This window comes from Rhinoraja longicauda, chromosome 10 (genome assembly GCF_053455715.1).
Source record: "Rhinoraja longicauda isolate Sanriku21f chromosome 10, sRhiLon1.1, whole genome shotgun sequence".
Lineage (NCBI taxonomy): Eukaryota > Metazoa > Chordata > Chondrichthyes > Rajiformes > Arhynchobatidae > Rhinoraja > Rhinoraja longicauda.
Window position 1 is genome coordinate 59,072,486 of NC_135962.1, and position 26,311 is coordinate 59,098,796.

General features: G+C 43.2%; 1 protein-coding gene across 4 annotated transcripts in view; it reads right to left on the reverse strand.

Annotated features, from left to right (window-relative positions):
• Positions 1-26,311, reverse strand: part of LOC144597493 (serine/threonine-protein phosphatase 4 regulatory subunit 3) — a 108,364-nt gene that overhangs the window by 44,937 nt on the left and 37,116 nt on the right. For all 4 annotated transcript variants that reach the window (XM_078406956.1, XM_078406957.1, XM_078406954.1 and 1 more), the window contains 3 exons: positions 26,233-26,288; positions 12,316-12,414; positions 181-798 (listed from right to left, as the gene is read on the reverse strand). In XM_078406956.1, coding sequence (XP_078263082.1) covers positions 181-798; positions 12,316-12,414; positions 26,233-26,288 — 773 coding nt within the window. The remainder of the gene's footprint in view (positions 1-180; positions 799-12,315; positions 12,415-26,232; positions 26,289-26,311) is intronic.

The window sequence follows — 26,311 nt, forward strand, 5'->3', positions numbered from 1 at the left end:
CAATCTTTGCATCATTCTTCCGTTTCTCAACAGTGGTTGCATTTATTGCCGTATCGAAATTAACTGCATGTATATTGAGCTTCATGAAAACAAAGGATTTCATAGCACCCAGATGTATTTGACAATAAACTGATCTGAATGAACTTTTCCATCAGGTGATGAAAGATGCAATCTGCTTACCTGAAGCATACCAACTATTTCAACTTTATTAAAAAAGATGAAGGAGTGAAGTGTTGATAACATGTTCTCCTCAAATACGGAGGGTGTAGGTAGAACCATATCCTGAATGTACTGCACTCTGTACGTCTGATGAATTTTCTGTTTAAGTTCTGGATCAGATATGGGAATAACCTCTTTAAACTTAGCTGTCTTTGTCAGGAATTCTCTGTGTTTTCTTGGCAGGGATAAAGTAGGGTCATATTCTAGGCATCCTATTACGTCCATTATACATTCTTCTGAAAACATGACTTCAAAAAGTGCAGTTCTGTTCAAAAGGAAAATCCCCTTGATTATTTCATACAAGTGGTGCAGTCCTTCGACGTTTTCCAAGTCCTCACACACGTGAAAGAGTTCCAAGAGTTTCTTGATGTAGCCCTCGTTTTCCAGTGCAAGTGCGAGCTTCTCCCGCCGCAGGGGCGAGGGTAGCGATGCAGCAACCAGTTCCGCCAGCTCTTCCAGTCTGCTCAGCTCACAAGGTGGAAGCTCCAAACCTGGAGATGACATGTCATCAAAACGCTCCTCCTCGGACTCGTCCACGAGGTCCTGCGTGATGTCCACTGAGGGGTCCTTGCCTTGGACCTGCCAGGAAGGAACAGGTAGAATTAGTTTGGAGTGAAACGTCTTTAATTTAGAAACATAGAAAATAGGTGCAGGAGGAGGCCACTTGGCCCTTCGAGCCAGCACCGCCATTCATTGTGATCATGGCTGATCGTCCACAATCAGTAACCTGTGCCTGCCTTCTCCCCATATCCCTTGATTCCGCTAGCCCCTAGAGCTCTATCTAACTCTCTTTTAAATTCATAAAGTAACCATTTAAAGTAACCATGCACGAGTTAGAGCATTTGTGATATAATCTCAACTAAAGATACAATTAATTGCCATGGGTGATTCAATAAGTAGCGTAAGAAAACAATTGCCATGGGTGATTCTGTCGCCTGAGAAATCCTCCTTCGTATGTAGATATTTTTGCAAGTGATTCTAAGGGGGAATCACCAAAGATCAAAACTGGAAATGATGCAGATAGAAATCATTAGATAATATGCTTTTCCAACAGAAAATATTAAACAAAAAGCTTTTCATTGCTCCTTGGAACAAGTGACAATAAACTAAACAAAATAATAGTCATAGTTAGGGGTTCCCCATGTTAAAAGAAATCTGCACATTCTGGTTAGGTCATCTACTTGCATGCATGAATCACGTTATGCATCGGCTGAAATGCATCCCTGGAACACATGTTCTGCGTGCATTAGATGGTGTACACCAAGCATTTTAATCACATCCACTGCATATTAAAAAATTTAATTAACTACAAGTTTTAATTACACAGCAAGTTCAAGCTTTAGCTAAGAAACCAGCTGATTTCATACGAAAATATATTTGCATTAGCATGAAATTTAGAACTTGAACCTTATCAGCAGACTTAAAGCAGCACATAAAACAAACCATGTGTACATATGACATCATCTTTAAGCTGAGCATTACCAATCTTAAAGCTTTCAACCTTATTAAAGAGTTTGCAAATCAATAAAATCCTATAAAACTGCCAGAAATTCATTTTGGATAGTACCCAGTCTTTAAAAGCATTTTCTTTTCTTTATTCATTTTTCATTGTTAATGGTCTCCTTGTACAACCACACTCTTCCTGGTGAAGGTGTCCCCACAGTGCTGATAAGGAGGGAGTTCCATGATTTTCACCACGATGATGAAGAAATGGCCATCAATTCTCAAATCAGGCTGGCCTGCAACTTGGGAGGGGTTCCTGATGTGCCCTGTGCCTCCTGCCTTTGTTCTTGATGGTAACAGCCTCAGTCTGAAGAAGGGTCTCGACCCGAAACGTCACCCATTCCTTCTCTCCCGAGATGCTGCCCGACCTGCTGAGTTACTCCAGCATTTTGTGAATAAATCGTGTGTGTGTGAGAGTTGGTCTGAGGTGGAGCTGTTGGGAGTAGCCATGGTGAAAAACTGCAGTTCATTTTGTAGATGGTTCACACGGCAGGCACAGTGCACCCGTGAAGGAGGGAATGAATGATTCAGTAGTGGATAGGAACCCAATCACATGGACTCGCATCTTGTGGATAGTGAGCTTCTGCAACTACACCATCCAGAAATTCCTCCCTTGGGCCCTACGACTGGGTAGAAAGCCTTTATGGTGCCACAAGGTGAGTCACCTGCCACATCGTACTCACCTACAACTTGTTCTTGTGGCAACTGATTTCATGTTGAATTTCTGATCAATGGTGTTCAAGGATGTTGGCAGGAGATGACTCATTTTTGGGCAGCCCATCAAATCTTTTGTGCTTAATCCAACTACTGGAGTGCTTTCTTCTTGATGCCCGCTAGCTTTAATTTTATTGACACTACTTAATATCACACTTGTCAAATGCTACTTTGATGGCCTTTAGCACTTTGGTCCATGTATGGACCATGGTTGTGAAGAAGTCAATACTCCCTGCAAAGCTCAAACTGGCCATCAGTGAGCACAGTATTAGTGGCTGTTTCACATGATAGTACGAACATGGATAATTGATTTGACTCTACTGTTAGAACGATCATTGCCCAGTACATACGATACAACTAGAATATATCATATACACCACTTGTAGGCTTGTATACACTGGAATTTAGAAGGATGAGAGGAGATCTTATCGAAACGTATAAGATTATTAAGGGGTTGGACACATTAGAGGCAGGAAACATGTTCCCAATGTTGGGGGAGTCCAGAACAAGGGGCCACAGTTTAAGAATAAGGGGTAGGCCATTTAGAACTGAGATGAGGAAAAACCTTTTCAGTCAGAGAGTCGTGAATCTGTGGAATTCTCTGGCTCAGAAGGCAGTGGAGGCCAATTCTCTGAATGCATTCAAGAGAGAGCTAGATAGAGCTCTTAAGGATAGCGGAGTCAGGAGGTATGGGGAGAAGGCAGGAACGGGGTACTGATTGAGAATGATCAGCCATGATCACATTGAATGGCGGTGCTGGCTCAAAGGGCCGAATGGCCTCCTCCTGCACCTATTGTCTATTGTAGCTGCATGTCTGAATGTTGTCTGGGCCTTGCTGCATGCAAACACAGATTTCTTCATTTGTTGAGTTGCAAATAGAAGCAAAATTCAAAGAGCAATATGCAAACATCTCCATTTCTGACCTCCTGGTTAAAGACAGTTCATTGAGGAAGCGGCCGACTGACGAAGAACATGGCGTAGATAACTAGATTTCTCCCTTTGACCAAAGTCATCCTTTTTCCTTTGTGCCAAGTACGATTCCAACCATTGGAATTAAATCTTTCCCCTCTCATCATAATACTTTTGTGTCTTTTTTACCTGCGAGTAGCTGCTCCTAGTCTAATCTTGGTAGGCCCCGTCTTATGATACTGAAAATCCTTCAACACCAATTACCTTCAATCCTTCAATTTCCATACCATCTACATCCCTTTCCACAAACACCTTGAACCTTTGAGTTATGGTTCACTAACTGTGAAATCCTCTCCCATTGATACTCCAACCCACTTGACGGCTCACTCAATATCCAAGATCAGGTCCTCGAGCACTGGGCCTTTTCCGGCCAGATTACGTGCTAGTTTAAAAAGTGCCCCTGGATAAACTTTAACAAGCCTTCCTTCTCCGAATCCCTCACAATAACCCAGTCCAGTTGATATCTGGAAATTTAAAACCCCTTTATAACCTCATTACTCACATCTCTCTAATTTACTCCCGTACCTAACTTTGGCTGCAAAGAGGCCTGTCGTCTTCTCCAGCAAAATAATCACCCCGTTTTTATTTCGGCTAATGATGTGACAAGGCCATGAGTCAAGTGGTCTCAGTGAAACTCAAATTGCCCACTGGCATGCAGGTTATTAATTAGTAAGTGCTGCCTGATAGCACCTGCCAAAAAACATCTTCCATCACTTTTGCTAATGATAGGTTGGACTGACTGGCAGGTAATTAACTGGCTTGGATTTAGAACATAGAAACATAGAAAATAGGTGCAGAAGTAGGCCATTCGGCCCTTCGAGCCTGCACCGCCATTCATTATGATCATGGCTGATCATCCAACTCAGTATCCCGTACCTGCCTTCTCTCCATATCCCCTGATCCCTTTAGCCACAAGGGCCACATCGAACTCCCTCTTAAATATAGCCAATGAACTGGCCTCAACTACCTTCTGTGGCAGAGAATTCCACAGATTCACCACTCTCTGTGTGAAAAAAAACTTTCTCATCTCGGTCCTAAAAGACCCTTATCCTTAAACCGTGACCCCCTTGTTCTGGACTTCCCCAACATCGGGAACAATCTTCCTGCATCTAGCCTGTCCAACCCCTTAAGAATTTTATGTTTCTATAAGATCCCCCCTCAATCTTCTAAATTCCAGCGAGTACAAGCCAAGTCTATCCAGTCTTTCTTCATATGAAAGTCCTGCCATCCCAGGAATCAATCTGGTGAACCTTCTCTGTACTCCCTCTAAGGCAAGAGGGGGTTCTGCTCTCCATGAACGAGATGTACCTGGACAATCTTCCATTTTGGCAGGTAGATGCCAGTATTGCACTGAAACAGCTTGCTGGAGCGTTGCAAGGTCTTTGGTATTATAACTCAGCACTTGTCTGTTCTCATAGCCTTTGCCATGTTCAATGCTTTCACTCATTCTTTGGTATGTTAGTGTCAACCTTAAAGTTGGCTTCCGCAATGGTGAAGATCTCAGGGAGATGCCGGGATGGATTAATCACTCGGCACTCCTAACTGAACGTGGCTGTGAATGCTTTGGCCTCCTTTCTATTACTTGCTCATGGGGCTTCAAAATTGATCTGGATGGGGCATAGATAGGGTAGACAGTCAGAACCTTTTTGCCCAGGGTGAAAATGACAAAGACTAGAGGGCATAGCTTTAACAGGAGAAAGACCATGTTTAAAGGATATGTGCAGGGGCAAATTTCAAAAAACACAAAGAGGTGGGTACCTGCAACGCACTGCTAGGGATGATGGTGGAGGCACATATGATCGTGGCATTTAAGAGACTTTTACATAAGCAATGGATATGCACGAAATGGAGGGATATGGATCACTTGCAGGCAGAGAAAATGTATTTAACCTGGCATCATAGAAACATAGAAAATAGGTGCAGGAGTAGGCCATTCGGCCCTTCGAGCCTGCACCGCCATTCAATATGATCATTGCTGATCATCCAACTCAGTATCCCGTACCTGCCTTCTCTCCATACCCCCTGATCCCTTTAGCCACAAGGGCCACATCTAACTCCCTCTTAAATATAGCCAATGAACTGGCCTCAACTACCTTCTGTGGCAGAGAATCATGTTCGACATGGACATTTTGGGCTAACGAGCTTGTTCCTGTGCTGTACTGATGCAGCACAGTGGCATAGATGCGAGAGCAGCTGCCTCATTGCACCGGAGACCTGGGTTCGATGCTGACCTCGGGCCTGTCCGTGTGCAGTTTCAACGTTCTTCCTGTGACCGTATGGATGCTCCAGTTTCCCCCCACATCCCAGAGACATGTGGGCTTCTAGCTTAAATGGCCTCTGTATGCATGGAGTGGAGGAGAAAGAGGGATAACACTGGGGTGATTGGTCGGCATGGACTTGGTGGGTCAAAACATTCCTGAAACCATAAAGCATTTCTAAACCAAATTGTTTTATGTTCCATGGAGCATTCTTGATGTTTGCTCTTTGCTCATCACCCTTCACATTTAGATGTGACATGACTGAAGACTTTTGTTTTGATCGTGATTGTGAGATGGTTGCATTTGGTTCCATTGCATGGATTTTTTCCTGGTTGGCAGGCATGAAGTGCTAGTGTTTCCTGGATTTCTGCTAAGTGTTACTCATCGTACATGTACCGCAGAAGACTAATTATAGCAAGAACTAGTTTAATGAGCAGACTCAAGGCAATGTGATATTTTATCAGAATCACACAAATTTCAACAAATGAATCTCTTCCAAAATCTAATACAGATTTATATTACAGAACCACATAGGAGAAAAACAATCCAGTTGTTTGAACCTTTTCCTCAGCAGATAGTTCCATCAAGGTAGAATTAGAGGTAGAAATTTTACATTTTAGTCCATTTATTTTATCCAAAGCAACTGCTCAGGATATTTCCTACCACACTACTATAATTGTGAACATATGTCAATAAATTGACCTCAGGACATTTCTAACCAGCTTCCAGTTAATGAAATACTTTTGAAAGATAGCGACTAATGTGACATTAACAAACTTAGCAATTAATTTATGTGCAATAAGGTTAGTCATACGAATTGAGTTAATTATTTATGGACTCTTAGTTGAGTGATACAGCATGGAAACAGACTCTTTGGCCCACTGAGTTCACCCATTCAGTCTAGTTTGCTGTTATCCCATTTCAGAAGGTCAGTTCAGTTCAGCCTTTGCTAGGGCTACATTTCATCAGGGCAACACATTTACTTTGTAATATTGTTTTCTCGACAATCAATAAGCTTTATGTTCATTGATATTTGCCTTTGAATTCCCAATTTCCTTGTGTATTGGAATTGATGAGATTTAAGAATTCTCCACATTCTTCTGGACAAACATTCAGAGTCTAGGCCTCTGGGTGTTAGTCGAATAGTGTAACCAATATGCTAATCTCCATAGCCAGAGGAAGTGGTTGGGGCAGGAACTATATTAGTATTTATAATACATTTGGACAGATATATGGAAAGGAAAGGTTTGAAGGGATATGGGTCAAACACAGAAAAACTGGAACTAACGTTGATGGGCACCTTGTTCAGCATGGAATAGTTGGGCCGAAGGGCCTGTTTTTGTGCTGTATGCCACTGACAGCAGATACATTCAATTAGGTGACTTAGTGACAAAGTATTGAAGGCTTCGCACCAAGGAAATGCCTCAGTGCAGCTGACAATATATGCTTGGATTTCACCAAAGTGAAAAACGTTAAAAAATTAAAACTATGTGCAAGAATTTATCGTTAAATTATTATATTAAATTATTAAATCAAAGAAAAGCAAAGAGAAAAACGTTGGTTTTGGAACTGCAAGGCAGTAGCTAAATTCGCATCGAGCAAGATTTCACAAACCATGACATTCGGCATTACTGGCTGAGGTTGGAATGCCGACAAGGACACTAAAAAGCTGAAGCTATATTTTGTTTAACAAGATTAGAGCAAAAACACATAGGGCTTGAGAAGCAAAGTCACCAGAGAAGCAACCGCAATCTCGCTAGAACAATTCTGCAAGATGGGCTCGTACTTCAAAGTTCAAATAACGGAACAGAAGCTAAAATCATGTCGATGGGGAAAACATCTTCCATCGTAACTATCAAAGTGAGCGTGATTGATAAGCAGAGTGAAGAGATTGATGAGGTTGGTAAAGGCGGTTCTGAATTATAAAAGGACTAACGTAATGGGCTCAATTGGTTTATCGCATTCCAAAAATATTGAAGGAAGACTGCAAAGGAGGTGAGAGAAGGGCAGTTATATTCATAATTAACGGAAAGAGGAAAATTAAAATAGTCAACTTTAACTAATCACCCTTAATCATCTTGACGAGTGTTAAAATATTCATCTTCTAATGCCAAACTGCAAATCCTGTATCCTAAGTTAAACAAGCCACTGCAATGATAGCCCAACACAGGACTTCAATATTTTGAATACAAGATTAATATAAATTCAGACCACATCCTCCTCCACTGCATACTTATCATAGATCTGCAACGCTGTATCACACCACTGACTGGAATTATTTCCTGTATGGGGAAGTTTCCTACCACATTCACATTGGGAGGTATTATTCACAGGTTAATCAGTTGACTCCTGCACCTAAATTCACTTTTTGTTTTGTACTAGCTTTTGAAAGAGTCTCGATAAAAATATATTTATTTATACATGCTGTTGGGAAGCTTATGCATACAATGGAAAGCTTGGGATTTTGACTATTAATGAAAAATTAAACCATTCTGAACATAATTTACTCTTATTTTATTTCTAACCAAACAACATCATTGGAACCTTCACATCAGTTACAGTTCACCCAATACAACCACACAGAATAACATATTTAGCAAATAAATAATATTTACTTTAAATTAGCAAATGCAATAAATATAGCAGCACACTACTTTAACAGCATTTAATACAAGTAACATGCATCAATTACTCAGGAAGACAAAAGCACTGGGGCATTCTTGGTGAAAACTGAAAAAACAATTGCTGAAAATAGCCATTACATCATTCCACACAAACAACACCATTTTGTTATTTCAGATTTTAAAAAAACTGTAATTAATCTTATTCCTGTTCTATTTTAAACCCATGTGATCAATTACATTTCCCACCCCAACCAACTCCCTCCCCTGTTTACGTGAGTTTTTAAAAAGAATAGGGCAAAATGTTGTAACCAGAGCTTTGCTGAGTTTCACAACAAACAGCACCAGTGTTTTTGTCTGGAAATCTTTGGGATCAATTCTAATTTTAGGAAATAATTTAAGCGGCACAGTGGCATAGCAGTAGAGCTACTGCCTCACAGCGCTGGAGACCCGGGTTCAATCCTGACTACGGGTGCTGTCTGTACGGAGTGTGTACATTCTCCCCGTGATCTGCGTGGGGTTTCTCCGAGATCTTCGTTTTCCTCCCACACTCCAAAGACGTGCAGGTTTGTAGGTTAATTGGCATGGTATAAATGTAAATTGTCCCTAGTGCGTGTAGGATAGTGCTAGTGTGAGGGGATTGCTAGTCGGAGCGGACTCGGCGGGCCGAAGGGCCTGTTTCCACGCTGTATCTCTAAACTAAACTAAAAATAACTAGACTAAGGAAACAGGCCCTGCAACCTAACTTGCCCATGCCAACCTACATGCCTGAGCTACACTTATCCCACCTGCCTGCATTTGGCCCATATCCTTCTAGACTTATCCTATCCATGTACCTGTCCAAATGTCATTTAAACGTTGTGATAGTGTTTTTCTAATCACTACCTGATTATTGAGATTCTCCAATGGAAAATTCTGCTCCTGGGATCCTACCTTAATCCTCTTCCTTACCAATGTGGTCACCTCCTAACTCTCTGGCCAGTTGAGTTTCACTTTATTGTCGTAAAAATATTGCAAAGGAGGGTTCTCCATTGACAAAGGGAAAAAAAATAATTCCCCAGGCCTTCTTGCTTTGATACTGAATGAGGGTGTTTTAAGTTATTAGAATGAATTTGTTTTTCCACCATTAGAAAAGTAATTTGTCAGCTATTTTAAATTGAACATATATTCTTATTTTTGCACAGGCATTACTTAGAATATTTTTTCAAACCCATTATGATCAGTGTTATCTTAAAAAGATTGATCAGCTGCCTGGAATAGCACCCCAAAGTTTCACCAGTAATCTCAGGCCTACTTAAGTGTCTAAATAGTGGTCATGTTCACGTTGCTTCACTGCACTGCAGTGCCAGGGGGTTTGGGTTACCAAATAAGTGAATGACTGCGATTTGCTAATGAGAACGTGGGGAAAATCTTTGAGTAGGAAAACCACTGCACAAGGACAGTTTCTTCTCCACTGGCCAAAGAACCTTTGTTCCATAGGCAGGAAGAATCTGGTGCCTTGCCATGCTCACCCACACTACAGCATGTTGCTGAACCACCTAACTGTCACAGAGCTTGGTATCAGGCAGGCCCTTCGGCCCAACTCGTACATGCCATGTTGTAACTAATGGCATCAACAGATTGTTTTGGAAGAATTACTAAAAGTGGAGAGATAAAGAGAGGAAAGTCGTTCTGCCGCTTGCAGTTATGAATGTATGCATGTGGATTTTTAATTTAATATTATTGTGGGAACTTGTTTGTTTGTGCGTGTGTCGTTAAGATGGGTGCTCATAACCCGGGGGTGAAGTATTTTTATATGCACGGGATTTTTAGAGTCATGAAAATACACTACACACAGAAAAATACAATGAAGCCATTTCTAGAATAACTTTTATAAAATAGGGAGGATGAACGTATACAAGGACGTATTGCAGGTGTAATGGACCAAGTGGATTAAGCTGTAACAATCAGATTCTAAATATACAAAGTAGAACCACACCTTCAGAATAAAGATTGGTGGCCACATTTTAAAATCTGTAGTTCACTGTTTAAATAACATTTCTGAATCTCTTCATTGGATGTGGTTTTTAAAAATACTTCCCACAGAAAGGAAAATAAATGTGTAATTAAGCAGTAACTGGGGTATTAATATTGAAAACTAAAATTTTATTTTCAGCAGTAATTGACACCCATGGCCTTTATAAATGTCACCACTTCGCAGGGCAGACTCTGTATGAGTTGGGTCAAAGAAAACAGGCTGCTTGCTGCAAGAGTTACCCAGGCCATTGAGAATTAACAAAAATCCACGAACACCAACTAATGTATTGTGTACAGAAATCTAATAAGATTTGCAAATTAAACCTCAATTTGGAATTTACAAACATATTTCTCAAAAGTTAAACTAAGGTGGAAGCTAAATGAAAAGCAATAATGTATTCAGAAAAAAGTTGGTCTTTGAAGTTAGGATGTCAGCACAATTAGGACCCAAACAGTCTTTCCAGGTGAGACAGAGGTTCACCTGCACCTCCTCCAACCTCATCTATTGCATCCGCTGCTCTAGATGTCAACTTATTTATATCGGCGAAACCAAGCGCAGGCTCGGCGATCGCTTCGCTGAACACCTGCGCTCGGTCCGCATTAACGCAACTGATCTCCCGGTGGCCCAGCACTTTAACTCCCCCTCCCATTCCCAGTCTGACCTCTCTGTCATGGGCCTCCTCCAGTGCCATAGTGAGGCCTGCCGGAAATTGGAGGAGCAGCACCTCATATTTCGCCTGGGCAGTTTGCAGCCCGGTGGTATGAACGTCGACTTCTCCAACTTCAGATAGCTCCTCTGTCCCTCCCTTCCCCTCCTCCTTCCCAGATCTCCCTCTATCTTCCTGTCTCCACCTATATCCTTCCTTTGTCCCACCCCCGACATCAGTCTGAAGAAGGGTCTCGACCCGAAACGTCACCCATTCCTTCTCTCCCGAGATGCTGCCTGACCTGCTGAGTTACTCCAGCATTTTGTGAATAAATCGATTTGTACCAGCATCTGCAGTTATTTTCTTATATTAACAAGACATACAACGCATTTGATAAAATTTGTACTTTTAACGCCTTTTAAAGGCTAAAATTGTGAGTTGTGAATAAGTTAGAAACAGAACTTTTCAGAACATAAGTAGTGGGAGTAGACTATTTGCCCCGTGTAACTGATTCACTATTCACTGGGAAGGAGGAGGGGAAGGGAGGGACAGAGGAGCTATCTGAAGTTGGAGAAGTCGACGTTCATACCACCGGGCTGCAAACTGCCCAGGCGAAATATGAGGTGCTGCTCCTCCAATTTCCGGCAGGCCTCACTATGGCACTGGAGGAGGCCCATGACAGAGAGGTCAGACTGGGAATGGGAGGGGGAGTTAAAGTGCTGGGCCACCGGGAGATCAGTTGCGTTAATGCGGACCGAGCGCAGGTGTTCAGCGAAGCGATCGCCGAGCCTGCGCTTGGTTTCGCCGATATAAATAAGCGGATACTATACTATAGCTGATATTCTAACCACTCTGTCATTTTGCAGCACTTGAATACTACAGCGTGGAAACAAGCCCTCTGGCCTAACTTGCCCACACCGACTAACATGGCCCATCTACACTAGTCTCAACCACCTGCATTTTTCCCATGCTGTTCTAAACTTAACCTATCCATGTACCTGTCCAAATGTCTTTTAAACATTATAATAATGCCTGCCTCAACTCCCTCCTCTTGCAGTTTGTTCCATATACCCCACCACCCTTTGTGTAAAAAAACATTACCTCCTAAGGTTCCCATTAAATCTTTCCACCCTCACCTTAAACCTATGTCCTCTGGATCTTGATTCCCCTACTCTGGGTAAAATACTCTGTGTATTTACCCTATCTATTCTCCACATGATCTGACACACCTCTATAAGATTACCCCTCAGTCTCATGGGCTCCAACTTCATTTCTCGAGTCCTTTAAAATATAAAAACTGTTTTCTTGAATATAATCAGTGACACATTTAATTCAAAAAATTCACTGCATTTGAGTAAAAATACTCACCTGGCATATCTTTTCCCATATTTCATCACAACCTGCCTTTTCTTGAAAGCTGAGGGCCAAGTCATAGTTTTCTGCTTCTGACCACACAATCAATGTATCCTGAAGTGTATTATAATGAAGAAAATCAATGAAATTAAATGCACAAATATCAACATCAGTACAATTATGCCACCAGTTTCCAAAACAGGCATATTTTAAATTACAGCAATAATAATTATCAGAAGAGTTAAAGTACATTGTGGAAACTCCTACATATATAAATGAAACAGTTCAGCAAGCAATAAAATCATCAGTCATCTTAGGAATAAAATTATATTTCTATTTATTTTTAACCTTTTCATCCCCCAGCTCGTCAACATGTTGGCTTTCTTTCTCTCGGATGTCAATCTTCCCATGCTCTACAATTTTGCTCATTTTACACACATCAGTAGCACTCTGGAAGCAAGTCATTATCTGAACACTCATGTACAAGCCTTGGTAAATTAATTAATAGTAGATACCAGGGAAAACAACAGACAACAGTGTGATTTACAGATCCGATCACCATCAGGAGCATGAAAGTAGTGGCCCATTTTAAAATACATTTTTTCTCCACTATTCTCATCCACCAAATATTCTTCATGTTAAAAAAAGCACGCCAACTGAAACGTGTTGTGGTGACTGCCATTACATTAGCCATCAAGTTCAAGTTTATTGTCAAATGCATGATTACGGTGAGCGACAATGAAAAATTCTTACTTGCAGCATTACTGGCACATACACTCAAACAAAACACAATTTTAAAAATTACACTTAAATTACACATAAATCGCTAATAAAGTTGTGCAAAAAGCCATTAGTGCACAAAGATTAGAAACACAGAAAACAAGTCCATAATAGTGCAATAGTGCACTACATTGTTCCGTTGTCGAGGTGGTATTTGGGTTCTGTAGGTCGGTTCAAGAACCTGATGGTTGTAGGAAAGTAGCTGTTCATGACCTAGTGTTGTGGGACTTCAAGCCTTAGTACCTCCTTCCCAATGATAGTGAGCAGTGAGAAGAGGGCATTGCCCGGATGGTGGGGATACTTGATGATGGATGTTGTCTTCTTTAGGCAGCCTCTCATGTAGGTGGTTTGGATGGTGGAGAGGGCTTTGCCCACGATGGACCGGGCCTTGCCCACGATGGACGGGACCAAGTCCATTACTCTCTGCAGCCTCTTGCGTTGGAATTGCCATATAATTAGTGACTCCAGTAATAATAATGATAATAATAATATAATAATGACTCCAGTGTGAGTCATTCAAAGGAATAATTGAAAAAGTACAGAGGAAGCATGTTCCCCTAAAGTTTAAGGGTGGGACAAACAAGTCCAAAGAACCTTGGATGTCGAACGATATAGTAGGATTGATTCGAAAAAAAAGGGGGGCTTTTGGAAGGCATAAAGAACTTAAGGCACAGGCATCATTAGAGGAATACAGAAGGTGTAGGGCGGTTCTTAAAAAAGAAATTAGGAGAGCAAAAAGGGGCCATGAGATAGCACTAGCGGGCAAAATAAAAGAAAATCCCAAAGTGTTCTATAAGTATATCAAGGGTAAGAGGATAACGAGGGAAAGAGTGGGGCCCATCAGGGACCATAGTGGAAAGCTGTGTGTGGAGCCAGAGGATGTAGGAGATGTTTTAAATGATTTTTTTGCATCTGTTTTTACGAGGGAGGAGGGCGATGCGGACTTAGAAATGGAGCAGGAGGGTTGTGATGTTCTTGAGCATATTGCTATTGACAGGGAGGCGGTGCTGGAGGCTCTGGCAGGTTTAAAAGTGGATAAGTCTCCGGGCCCTGACGAGATGTATCCCAGGATGCTGAGAGAGGCAAGGGAGGAGATTGCGGGGGCTCTGGCACAAATTTTCAGAGCCTCTCTTGCAACAGGGGATGTACCGGAGGACTGGAGGATAACTAATGTGGTGCCATTATTTAAAAAGGGCAGTAGGGATAAACCTGGGAACTACAGACCGGTGAGTCTGACATCGGTGGTGGGGAAGCTGCTAGAAAGGATTCTGAGGGACAGAATCAGTCTTCACTTGGAGGATCGAGGGTTAATTAAGGATAGTCAACATGGCTTTGTTAATGGAAGGTCGTGTCTGACTAACTTGATTGCATTTTTTGAAGGGGTGACCAAGGAGGTAGATGGGGGTAGTGCAGTGGATGTGGTATACATGGATTTCAGTAAGGCTTTTGACAAGGTCCCACACAGGAGACTAGTCAAAAAGGTAAGAGCCCATGGGATCCAGGGCACCTTGGCAAAATGGATAAAAAACTGGCTTAGTGACAGAAGGCAGAGGGTGATGGTAGAAGGTTGCTTCTGTGACTGGAGGCCGGTGTCCAGTGGGGTGCCACAGGGATCGGTGTTGGGTCCCTTACTGTTTGTAATCTACATTAATGATCTGGATGTCAACGTACAGGGCATGATCAGCAAGTTTGCAGATGACACAAAGTTAGGGGGAGTGGTGAATAGCGAGGAAGGGATCTGCAAGCTGCAGGAAGATATAGATGAGATGGTCAGATGGGCGGAGCAGTGGCAGATGGAATTTAATCCTGAAAAGTGCGAGGTGATGCACTTTGGCAGGAATAACTTGGAGAGGGAGTACACCATGAATGGAAGGACCCTAGGGAAGACAGGGGTACAGAGGGACCTTGGAGTACAGGTACACAAGTCCTTGGAGGCAGCAGGACAGGTGGACAGGGTGGTCAAAATGGCATATGGGTTACTGGCCTTCATTAGCCGGGGCATCGAATATAAAAGTAGGGGGGTAATGATGGAATTGTACAGAACACTGGTGAGGCCGCAGCTGGAGTATTGTGTACAGTTCTGGTCACCACATTATAGAAAGGATGTGATAGCTTTGGAGAGGATGCAGAGGAGATTCACCAGGATGCTGCCAGGGATGAAGGGCCTCGGCTATAACATAACATAACATAACATAACATAACATAACATAACATAACAACACTTTATTGTCACTCGGCACAAACACCGAACAAAATTTCAGCAGCCACAAGACACAGCAAAAAAGAAAAGAACACAGGACACCCGACCCCAACACAAACATCCATCACAGTGACTCCAAACACCCCCTCACTGTGATGGAGGCAACAAAACTTCCCCTCTCTTCCCCCCGCACCCACGGACAGGCAGCTCGACCCCTACCGAGGCAAACGACACGCACAGCCCCCGCAAGGGGATGGAAGGCCCCGCGGCAGAGCCGCCCCTGGCACCGAAACGTCCCGCGGCCGCACCGGGCGATGAGGAGAGACTGAGCAGACTGGGGTTGTTTTCCCTGGAGCAGAGAAGGCTGAGAGGGGACATGATCGAGGTGTACAAGATCATGAGGGGCATAGATAAGGTAGATGGCGGGGAACTTCTTCCACTGGTGGAAGGTTCAACAACGAGGGGACATAGATACAGGGTAAGGGGATGGAGGTTTCGGGGGGATGTGAGAAATAACTTTTTCACCCAGAGGGTGGTTGGAGTCTGGAACTCACTGCCTGGGGTGGTGGTGGAGGCGGGAACACTCACAACGTTTAAGAGGCATTTGGATGGGCACTTGAAATGCTACAACATTCAGGGCTACGGTCCAAATGCGGGAAAATGGGATTAAAATTAGACTGTGTTTGGTAACGGGCGGCACGGACACGATGGGCCGAAGGGCCTCTTTCTGTGCTGTAGGACTCTATGACTCTATAATACAACCAGTCATGATAGTTTCTACAGTACATCTGTAGAGGTTGATTAGAGATTTCAGCGACGTTAAATTCCTTTCAATTTGAATTAAAGTAGTAACATTGACATGACCGTCTTCGAGATTGTCGTGCGTCCTGAACAGGTTATCTAAGATGCAAACGCCCAGCAATTTAAAGCTGCCACTCTCTCCACCATTGACCCGCCCTTAAAAACTGCCGCATAGTATTCTGGCTTCCCTTTTCTAAAGTCAACGATCAGTTCCTTGGTCTTGTTGAGCAAGAGGCTCTTGTTACAGCACCACTCAACCAGATGTTCCACCTCTCCCCTAAACTCTCTCTTAATTCAGTGATTCAGCCAACCACAGCAGTGTCATTGGCGAATTTATGGATGATATTGGAGTTGTGCTTGGCGTAGATTCCAAGAATGAGAGAATAGTTTGAGAAATTGGATAAGCACCTGCTTTTCTTTGCTAAACAAGATGTGTGTGTTTGCCAATTTGTTTAATGTAGATTAATAATGTAGGCAAAGGGTTAAAATAAATATTTACCAACAGATACACAAAAATCAATTATTTTGCGAAATACATTTTGCATTGAAATGTATAAAGAAACAACATACTCTATAGCTTCCCCAATTTTGCAGCATCAGTGTTGGAAGCAACATTATAATCATTTATTATTATTCTAATAATCTCACTGGTGTGGGTGAAGGAGGTGATGGCAGGAGTATTTTTAAACCTCATAACCAGGATTACTTTAGTGCTATAATTTACCCCATATTTTTTCCTGCCATATTCAAGCTCATCAGAGAAATGAAGGTCAGGAGTGAGTGTGGGGATTGGATGAACAATTAGATTGGAAGATTAGTAAATTGGACAATTAGTCAATTTAGCATCTGATATAAGCAAGGCTTGCTGAAGGGGTGCAGCCCTGTGAGTTAAGTGCGAGTCTTTGGCTGCGAGTCCCTGTGAGTAAAGTGCGAGTCTTTGGCTGCGAGTTCCTGTGAGTAAAGTGCGAGTCTTTGGCTGCGAGTCCCTGTGAGTAAAGTGCAAGTCTTTGGCTGCGAGTCCCTGTGAGTAAAGTGCAAGTCTTTTACTGCGAGTCTTCGGCGAGGAGGCTGAGGGAGGACGCCACACCAAACCTGAATGTGTGGCTGAGGAAATGGTGCAGGTGGCAGATCACTGGGATCTGTTTTGGGGTAAGGGGGAATTGTACAAAAGGGACGGATTGCACCTTAACAGGTGGGGGACCAGCATTCTGGCGGGCAGGTTTGCCACTGCTACACGGGTGGTTTTAAACTAAATAAGGGAGGGGGGGGGGGGGTGTTGTCAAATGCGAATAGTCAAGGATGGAGTTAAAGGGAAAGAGAGTAAAGGGATAGTTAATGACCCCAGAATTAACGGGAAAGAAAGCTCACAAAGGGATAGAGTATGGCCAAGTGTAATAGGGATTGATGTGAAGGGTGAGATGAGTAAGGAATTAAAAGTACTGTATATGAATGCGCGAAGTACAAGAAGTAAAGTAGATGAGCTTGAGGCTCAGTTAGAGGTTGGTAGACATGACATTGTGGGGATTACAGAGACGTGGCTGCAGGAGGATCGGGCCTGGGAACTTAATATTCAGGGTTATACATCCTATAGAAAGGACAGGCAGGTGGGCAGAGGCGGTGGGGTAGCTCTGCTGGTGAGGGATGAAATTCAGTCCCCTGCGAGGGAAGACATAGGGACTGACACGGTAGGGTCACTGTGGATTGAGTTGATGAATTGTAAAGGCAAGAAGACACTAATTGGTGTTATCTACAGACCCCCAAATAGCAGCCCAGATGTAGGGAGTAAGATGCAGCAGGAGTTAAAACTGGCATGTAAGACAGGTAATGCCACTGTGGTGATGGGCGATTTCAATATACAGGTAGACTAGGAAAATCAGGTTGGTTCTGGACCCCAAGAAAGAGAGTTTGTAGAGTGCCTCCAAGATGGATTCTTAGAGCAGCTTGTAATGGAGCCTACCAGAGAAAAGGCAATTCTGGATTTAGTGTTGTCCAATGAACCAGATTTGATAAAGAGAACTTAAGGTAAAGGAACCGCTTGGAGGTCGTGATCATAATATGATTAGTTTTAATCTGCAATTTGAGAAGAAGAAGGTTAAATCAGAAGTGTCAGTGTTGCAGTTGAACAAAGGGGACTATGAAGGCATGAGAGAGAAGCTGGCCATGGTAGACTGGAAAGGGATCCGAGCAGGATTGACGGTGGAACAGCAATGGCAGGAATTTCTGAGCATAATCCGGAAGACGCAGGATCATTTCATTCCAAAAAGGAAGAAAGATTCTAAGGGGAGTAGGAGGCAACCGTGGCTGACAAGGGAAGTTAGGGATGGAATAAAATGAAAAGAAAAGATGTATAACACAGCAAAGAGTAGCCGGAAGCCAGAGGATTGGGAAACTTTCATAGGACAACAGAAGGTAACGGGCAATACGGGCTGAAAAGATGAAGTATGAGGGAAAGCTGGCCAAGAATATAAAGAATATAAATGGCAGAAGAGTTGAACAGGTACTTCGGATCTGTCCTCACTAAGGAAGACACAAACAATCTCCCAGATGTACTGGAGGACAGAGGATCTAGGGGGGTAGAGGAACTGATTTTTTTTTTCATTAGGTGAGAAATAGTATTGGGTAGACTAATGGGACTGAAGGATGATAAATCCCCTGGGCTTGATGGTCTTCATCCCAGGGTCCTCAGGGAGGTAGCGCGAGAAATAGTGGACGCATTGGTGATCATTTTCCAATGTTCAATAGATTCAGGAGCAGTTCCTGTGGATTGGAGGATAGCTAATGTTATCCCACTTTTTAAGAAAGGAGTGAGAGAAAACGAGGGATTACAGACCAGTTAGCCTGACTTCGGTGGTGGGAAAGATGTTGGAGTCAATTATTAAAGAGGTAATAACGGTGCATTTGGATAGCAGTAAAAGGATAAGTCCAAGTCAGCATGGATTTATGAAAGGGAAATCATGCTTGACTAATCTTCTGGAATTTTTTGAGGACGTGACAAGTAAAATGGATGAAGGGGAGCCAGTGGATGTAGTGTATCTAGACTTCCAGAAAGACTTTGATAAGGTCCCACACGGGAGATTGGTGACCAAAATTAGAGCACATGGTATTGGGGATATGGTGTTGACATGGATAGAAAATTGGTTGGCAGACAGGAAGCAAAGAGTAGGAGTAAACAGGTCATTTTCAGAATGGCAGGCAGTGGCGAGTGGAGTGCCGCAAGGCTCAGTGTTGGGGCCACAACTTTTTACCATATATATTAATGATTTGGAAGAAGGAATTAGAAGCACACTAGCAACTTTGTGGATGACACAAAGCTGGGTGGCAGTGTAAACTGTGAAGAGGATGTTAGGAGGTTGCAGGGTGACCTGGACAGGTTGAGTGAGTGGGCAGATGCGTGGCAGATGCAGTATAATATAGATAAATGTAAGGTTATCCACTTTGGCAGCAGAAACAGGGAGGTAGATTATTATCTCAATGGAGTTAGGTTAGGTAAGGGAGAGGTGCAGCGAGACCTGGGTATCCTTGTACACCAGTCACTGAAAGTTGGCATGCAGGTACAGCTGGCAGTGAAGAAAGCTAATGGAATGTTGACCTTCAAAACAAGAGGATTTCAGTATAGGAGTAAAGAGGTTCTTCTGCAGTTATAGGGCCCTGGTAAGACCACATTTGGAGAATTGTGTACAGTTTTGGTCTCCTAATTTGAGGAGGACATCCTTGCTAGCTCACCGTAGTCAGGATCAAAACTGGACCTCTGGTGCTGTGAAGCAGCAACTACTGCTGTGCCACTGTACCACCCCTTAAGTGTTAGGTAGCTGAAGCCATGTTCATAAATGGTGGGATGATTAATAATGTTCTAATATTTACGTATAAATCAATACCCTGCTGAAAAACCACACTAAAATATGAGTGTTACAACCATTATGTCACTGCATCTTAATGACAAATGCATACATGAATGTGTTCAATTACCCAAGTAAAATGAATTGGTCAACTACAAGCCAAGATAAAGATTTGCAGCAAGTGTCCAGGAAGTCGTAATAGTTATTTTATTACATCATTCAGGTTCCTGCAAAACCTTGCAGGGGTCCTGATCGGAAACGTCATCCGTCCATTTCTCTTCACAGATGCTGCACGGCCTGCTGAGTGCCTACAGTAGTGGTGTTTTGCCCACACCTTTCAGTCTGCAATTTTAAATCTGATATCCAATTTTAATTTTATTTAGTGTCAAATTTTAAATGTTTAAATATGTGACTATTTACTTGGAACTTCGGATCCATCTTAAAGATCACCACTACCAGTGACGCACTGGATCAAGAGCACACAACCTCAACAGAGCAGGTCCAGAACAGCATCTATGATTAAAATAAAAGTCAAAGTGCTGGAGTAACTCAATAGATTCTCAGCTCAATGGACTCCGACCCGAAACGTTACCTATCCATGTTCTTCAGAGATGCTGCCTGACCCACTGAGTACTCCAGCATTTTGTGTCTTTTTTTTGTGTTAACTAGCAAGTGCAGTTCCTTGTTTCAGCATCCTTGATAATATATGGGCCTGTTATCTTGAATAGCATGTGTAATTTGCTCTGTGTAAAGGAGATGGCAATCTGACCAAAACTGCTTCCAGCTAGCCACCAGTTGTTTAAAAATACATCAAAACAGCTGTGCACTCATACTAAGTGCATGACTGTATCCATAGCAACTCCCTCATTACACTACCCTCTCAGCAGACAGAAAAATATTCACTGCTACTTCACAGCTGATTACAGCTCAAAATCAGCAGCCAAATTAAAATCAAGTCCCCTGACCAAGATCTGATATGCCACAAAAAAATCTAGCATCATGACATTCAGCAATCAAATTTACAGACCAAGATCTTATTTTTGCTAGGGTGGGTTCAAAGGTACTGTAGAGATGAATGAAGGAAAAACAAACACAGCTCTGTTTTTTTTACATTGCCTCGAGGTGCTTCAATAGAAAATGCTTTATAATGAAAAGAAATTTAAGTTGCTAGGCTCCTCCACCAGAAAACTAAGGATCTACCATGCATTTGTCTGCAGAGCTTCAGTTCGTCAACTAGATTTCAACAACTAACAACACGAATGGTTAATTTCATCATGCCAGAACACACACACACAACCATATTTACTGAATTTATTTTCAAAATTTGCCATACTAGTATTTGATCTTGTACTCTGGTTTATCACCATAAATACATGCCATACCATACCATACCACACATGCCACACATACCATACATACCATACATGCCACACCATAAGTACATGCCGAAAAAAACAAATTGCGGATTTCATAGTTAACCGATGACGCCAACTTTAAACATGATAGTTATCTACGCATAAAATCTGGGAAGCAAAGGAAGAAACTGCTGAGACCCAGGTAGTTATTTACATAATTTTTCACCACAGGGGAGGGTACCGAAGAGCGGAGATGGTTAATGTTGTGCCTTTATTTAAAAACGACTGCGGAAAATCCAGAAAACTACAGGCCAGTAAGTCTGTCATTAGTAGTGGGCAAGTTATTTTTGGAGGGGACTCTGAGGAACAGGATCTTCCAACATTTGGATAAGCAGGGTGTGATTGGAGAGAGTCAGCCTGGCTTTGTGAAAGGGAAAAACAAGTCTCGCAAATTTGATACGTTTATAAGTTACTAGACCAAGTGGACCCGTTGGGCCCATTCCTCGTAGTGGGGGACAGGGAAGGGGAGAGGGTGTTGTCACTGAGTGAGCCCTATTCCCCCCTCCCCCACTCTCCCCTCCCTCCCCCCACCCCCACTTTCCCCTCCTCCCCACCCCCACTTTCCCCTCCTCCCCACCCCCACTTTCCCCTCCTCCCCACCCCCACTCTCTCCTGCCCCCCCACTGTCCCCCTTACCCCCCTCCCCCACTCTCCCCCTCCTCCCCCCAACCCCACTCTCCCCTTCCTATCCCCACGCTCCCCTCCACTCACTCGGCCACCACGCCCACTCCCCTCCATGGAGCCGTTGGCTGCGAAAAGCACTTACCAATGCCCGTGCATTCAATGCTGACGTGCGAGTCTCCACCGGGGCGGGGCCGAGCGAGGGGAGAGGGAACGACTGAGGCCAGGGGAAGAGGCCGAGGGGAAAGGGAAGGACTGAGCGCGGGCGGGCAGTGGCGCTACCGGCAGCCATCTTGTTTTGGCGAGTGAGGAGCAAATGAAGTGGAACGTGGAGCATTGTGACGTCATACGCTGAGGAGTTTCAGGAAATGGGTTAGAAAGTGAATTTTTAAATTTTAGAATCTTTCTAGCTTTAAAAATGTAGGTTCAATTTGAATGAGAGTTGTTACATATTATGCCCAGGATAAAGGTGAGTAAGGTGGTGCAAAAGTGGCGGCACTATGGTGTACCGTTTTGGCTGTGCGAACCATAAAAGTTATGCTTTGCACAAACACACATGCAGACGGACAGAGAGACAGATGTAGAATTAGGCCATTTGGCCCAACAAGTCTACTCTGTCATTCAATCATGGCAGATCTATCTTTCCCTCTCAACCTTATTCTCATGCCTGATCCCCATAACCCCTAACACCCGTACCAATTAAGAATCTATTAATCTTCACCATTAAAATATCCATTGACTGCCTCCACAGCCTTCCGTGGCAATGAATTCTACAGATTCACCACCAATTTGATGAGGGGCTTTTTTGAAGAGGTCACAGAGACCATTGACAAGGGCAGTTTAGTGAACATTGCCCAAGGCCCTACTAAAGTCCATATAGACAAGGTCTTGCGGGACAGGCTAGTCCGGAAGGTTAGATCACAAAGGATCCACGGTGAGCTAGCCAACTGGATTGAAAATTGGCTTGGTGGAAGGAGTCAAAGGGTGGCAGTGAAGGGTTGATTCTTGGATTGGAGGCCTGTGAACAGGGGTGTGCCTCAGGAATCTGTGCTGGATCCACTGTTATGTGTCATCCATATTAATGATTTGGATGGCAAAATAGTTAACGTGGTTAATACATTTGCAGAGGACACCAAAATTAATGGGATAGTGGACAGTGAAGGAGGAGTGTACAAAAGGATCAGGATGAAGCAGGGAAGTTGGCAAAGAATAGGAGATGAAATGTAACTCTGATAAGTGTGATGTGTTGCACTTTGGCAAGTCAAACCAGGGCAGTTCTTGCAGAATGAACCGTAGAACTCTGGAGAATGTAGGGCAGAGCAGGTAAACTGTTCCCTGAAAGTGGTAGATAACAGGGTGATCAAGAAGGCATTGGACATGTTTACCTTCATCAGTAAGAGGATCGAGTACAGGTGTTGGTGAGACCACAATTAGAATATTGTGTGCAGTGCTGGTTGCCCTGCTGTGGGAATGACACCCATTAAGTTGGAGAGGGTGCACAAAAGATTCACCAGGATGCGGCCAGGACTCGACAGCTGATAAGGAGAGGCTGTATGGGACTTTTTTTCACTCCAAAGAGAACAGGGGGCTGCAGGGTGACCTTATACAAAATCGCGAGGAGCATAGATAAGGTAAAAAGCTGTCATCTTTTCCTCGAGGCAGGGGAGTCTAAAATTAGGGTTTAAAGTGAGAAGGAACATATTTAAAAGACATCCGGAGGGGCAAACTCTTCGTGCAATGGTGCACATATGGAATGAGCTGCCCGAAACTGTAGAGGTGGGTATAGTGTTGATAACTAAAAGACATTTTGACGGGAATTTAGATGGAAAGGGCAAGCATGCCATCTTCACCACCCTACCTACCAGTGATAAAGTCAAAACCATACAGCATGGGAACCTGCCCTTTGGCCCAACTCGTCCATGGCAACCAAAATACCCTTCTAAGATTGTCCCATTTACTGAGGGTTTGAGCCATATCCATATAAATCTTTCCTATCTGCCAACTGCATAATGCAGCTCACATACCAAGGATGAGTGAGGTAGGAGATGTATCCTTGTTTCTGTCAAAAGTGTCTTTTAAATGTTAATGTATCCACCTCAAATACTTCCACTGACAGCTTGTCCCATATACCCACCACTTTGTGTGGAAACATTTGCCCGTCAAATTCCTATTAAATTTTTCCACTCCCACCTCCAGTTCTTGATTCCCCAAACCTGGGCAAAAGTCTGTGTATTCACCCTAGCTATGCCCCTCATAATGTTATACATCTCTGTACGATCACCCCACAACCTCCTGTCCTCCAAGGAATAGCAAAGTTTCAGCCTGCTCAACCTCACTGACTCATGTCCTGGCAAAATCTTCTTCCATTTTTTCAGGTTAATGGTACCGTTATGTTTAATACCCTTTTTGTCTCCTCTAGACCCCTTCTCATCTCTAGACCTTTTTCATCCTTCGCTTAATCTAAAACCCTCCTTACCTGTATCCACCCCTCACTTGCCAGGCTTTGTCTCGCCCACGTCTCTTTTCCAGCTTTTTCTCCCAGAAGGATGAGAGGGGATCTGGTAGAGTTGCTGCTTTACAGCGAATGCAGCGCCGGAGACTCAGGTTTGATCCTGACTACGGGTGCTGCACTGTAAGGAGTTTGTACATTCTCCCCGTGACCTGCGTGGGTTTTCTCCGAGATCTTCGGTTTCCTCCCACACTCCAAAGACGTACAGGTATGTAGGTTAATTGGCTGGGTAAATGTAAAAATTGTCCCTAGTGGGTGTAGGATAGTGTTAATGTACGGGGATCACTGGGCGGCACGGACTTGGAGGGCCGAAAAAGGCCTGTTTCCGGCTGTATATATATGATATGATGATATGATATCGAAAAGTATAAGATTATTAAGGGGTTGGACACGTTAGAGGCTGGAAACATGTTCCCAATGTTGCGGGAGTCCAGAACCAGGGGCCACAGTTTAAGAATAAGGGGTAGGCCATTTAGAACGGAGATGAGGAAAAACATTTTCATTCAGAGAGTTGTGAATCTGTGGAATTCTCTGCCTCAGAATGCAGTGAAGGCCAATTCTCTGAATACATTCAAGAGAGAGCTAGATAGAGCTCTTAAGGATAGCGGAGTCAGGGGGTATGGGGAGAAAGCAGGAACGGGGTACTGATTGAGAATGATCAGCCATGATCACATTGAATGGCGGTGCTGGCTCGAAGGGCCGAATGGCCTACTCCTGCACCTATTGTCTATTGTCTACACCACAATCAGTATAAAGAAGGATTCTGACCAAAAACATTACCTTTCCATGTTCTCCAGAGATGTTGCCTGACCTGCTGAGTCCAGCATTTTGTGTTCAACGCAAGAGTCCAGCTCCTGTAGTTCCTCGCATTGCCATTTTCAGAGAACTACGCATTTGCATTCCTAGAGTGTTCTAAAACACTCCCCAGGGCACCTACTATTCACTGTGAAAGTTCTGACGGGCTTGACTTCCCAAATTGCAATACCACACATACTTGAATTAAACTCCATTTGCCATTCCTCAGCATTGCTGGAGAAAAAGGATGGGTGACAGTTGAAGAAGGGCCCCAATCCAAAACATCACCCATCCTTTTTCTCCAGAGATGCTGCATGACCATCTCAATTACTCCAGCACTTTCTGTCCATCCTGCCTTCAGGGCTGTGGAGTCAGAGTCGGAGCAATTTTAGGGGTGCTGGAGTCGGAGTTGGATACACAAGAAATCAAGGAGTCGGAATCAGAGTCGGGCGTTTTGGGTATCGACTCCACAGCCCTGCTTTGTACTCTATGTCTTTATTTAATGAAGCCAACAGACTTATTCCAATAAGTAAATTAAACAATATGCTTTTATTATGTAGCACCTCTGCATTATACAAAAGCAATGTCCTAAGACGCATTGTCTTTAAACTATAATATCCAATTGCACAGACAAGTGTCCACGAGGCAGGTCAAAACGATGGATTTTATGGAAAGGCTTATAAAGGTTCAAGGTTCAGTGAACGAATTTGAATGTCTAGGGCCTTGGCACCTGAAGGAATAACCTCCAACAGTGGACAAAGGAAACAAGACTGCATAAGCAGAACAGAAAAGAGCACGGAAAGCTTACAAGGCTTGAAGAAATTAAAGGTAGAGAAGGCTGCCCAAGTAGGAGAGATGTGAAAAACATTGATAATTTTCACACAACTGGGTTGCTACCAAAATAGGCTCCAACATAGATTAGTTTAGTACAGTCCGACTGCCAAACTACAACACACATTTATCTATTTGCCTTACCTGTTGTTTTTGATAAGCTGTATTAGGACTTATTTTCGATTCGAGGAGAAGAGAACCTAAAGAGAAAAAATAAATAAAT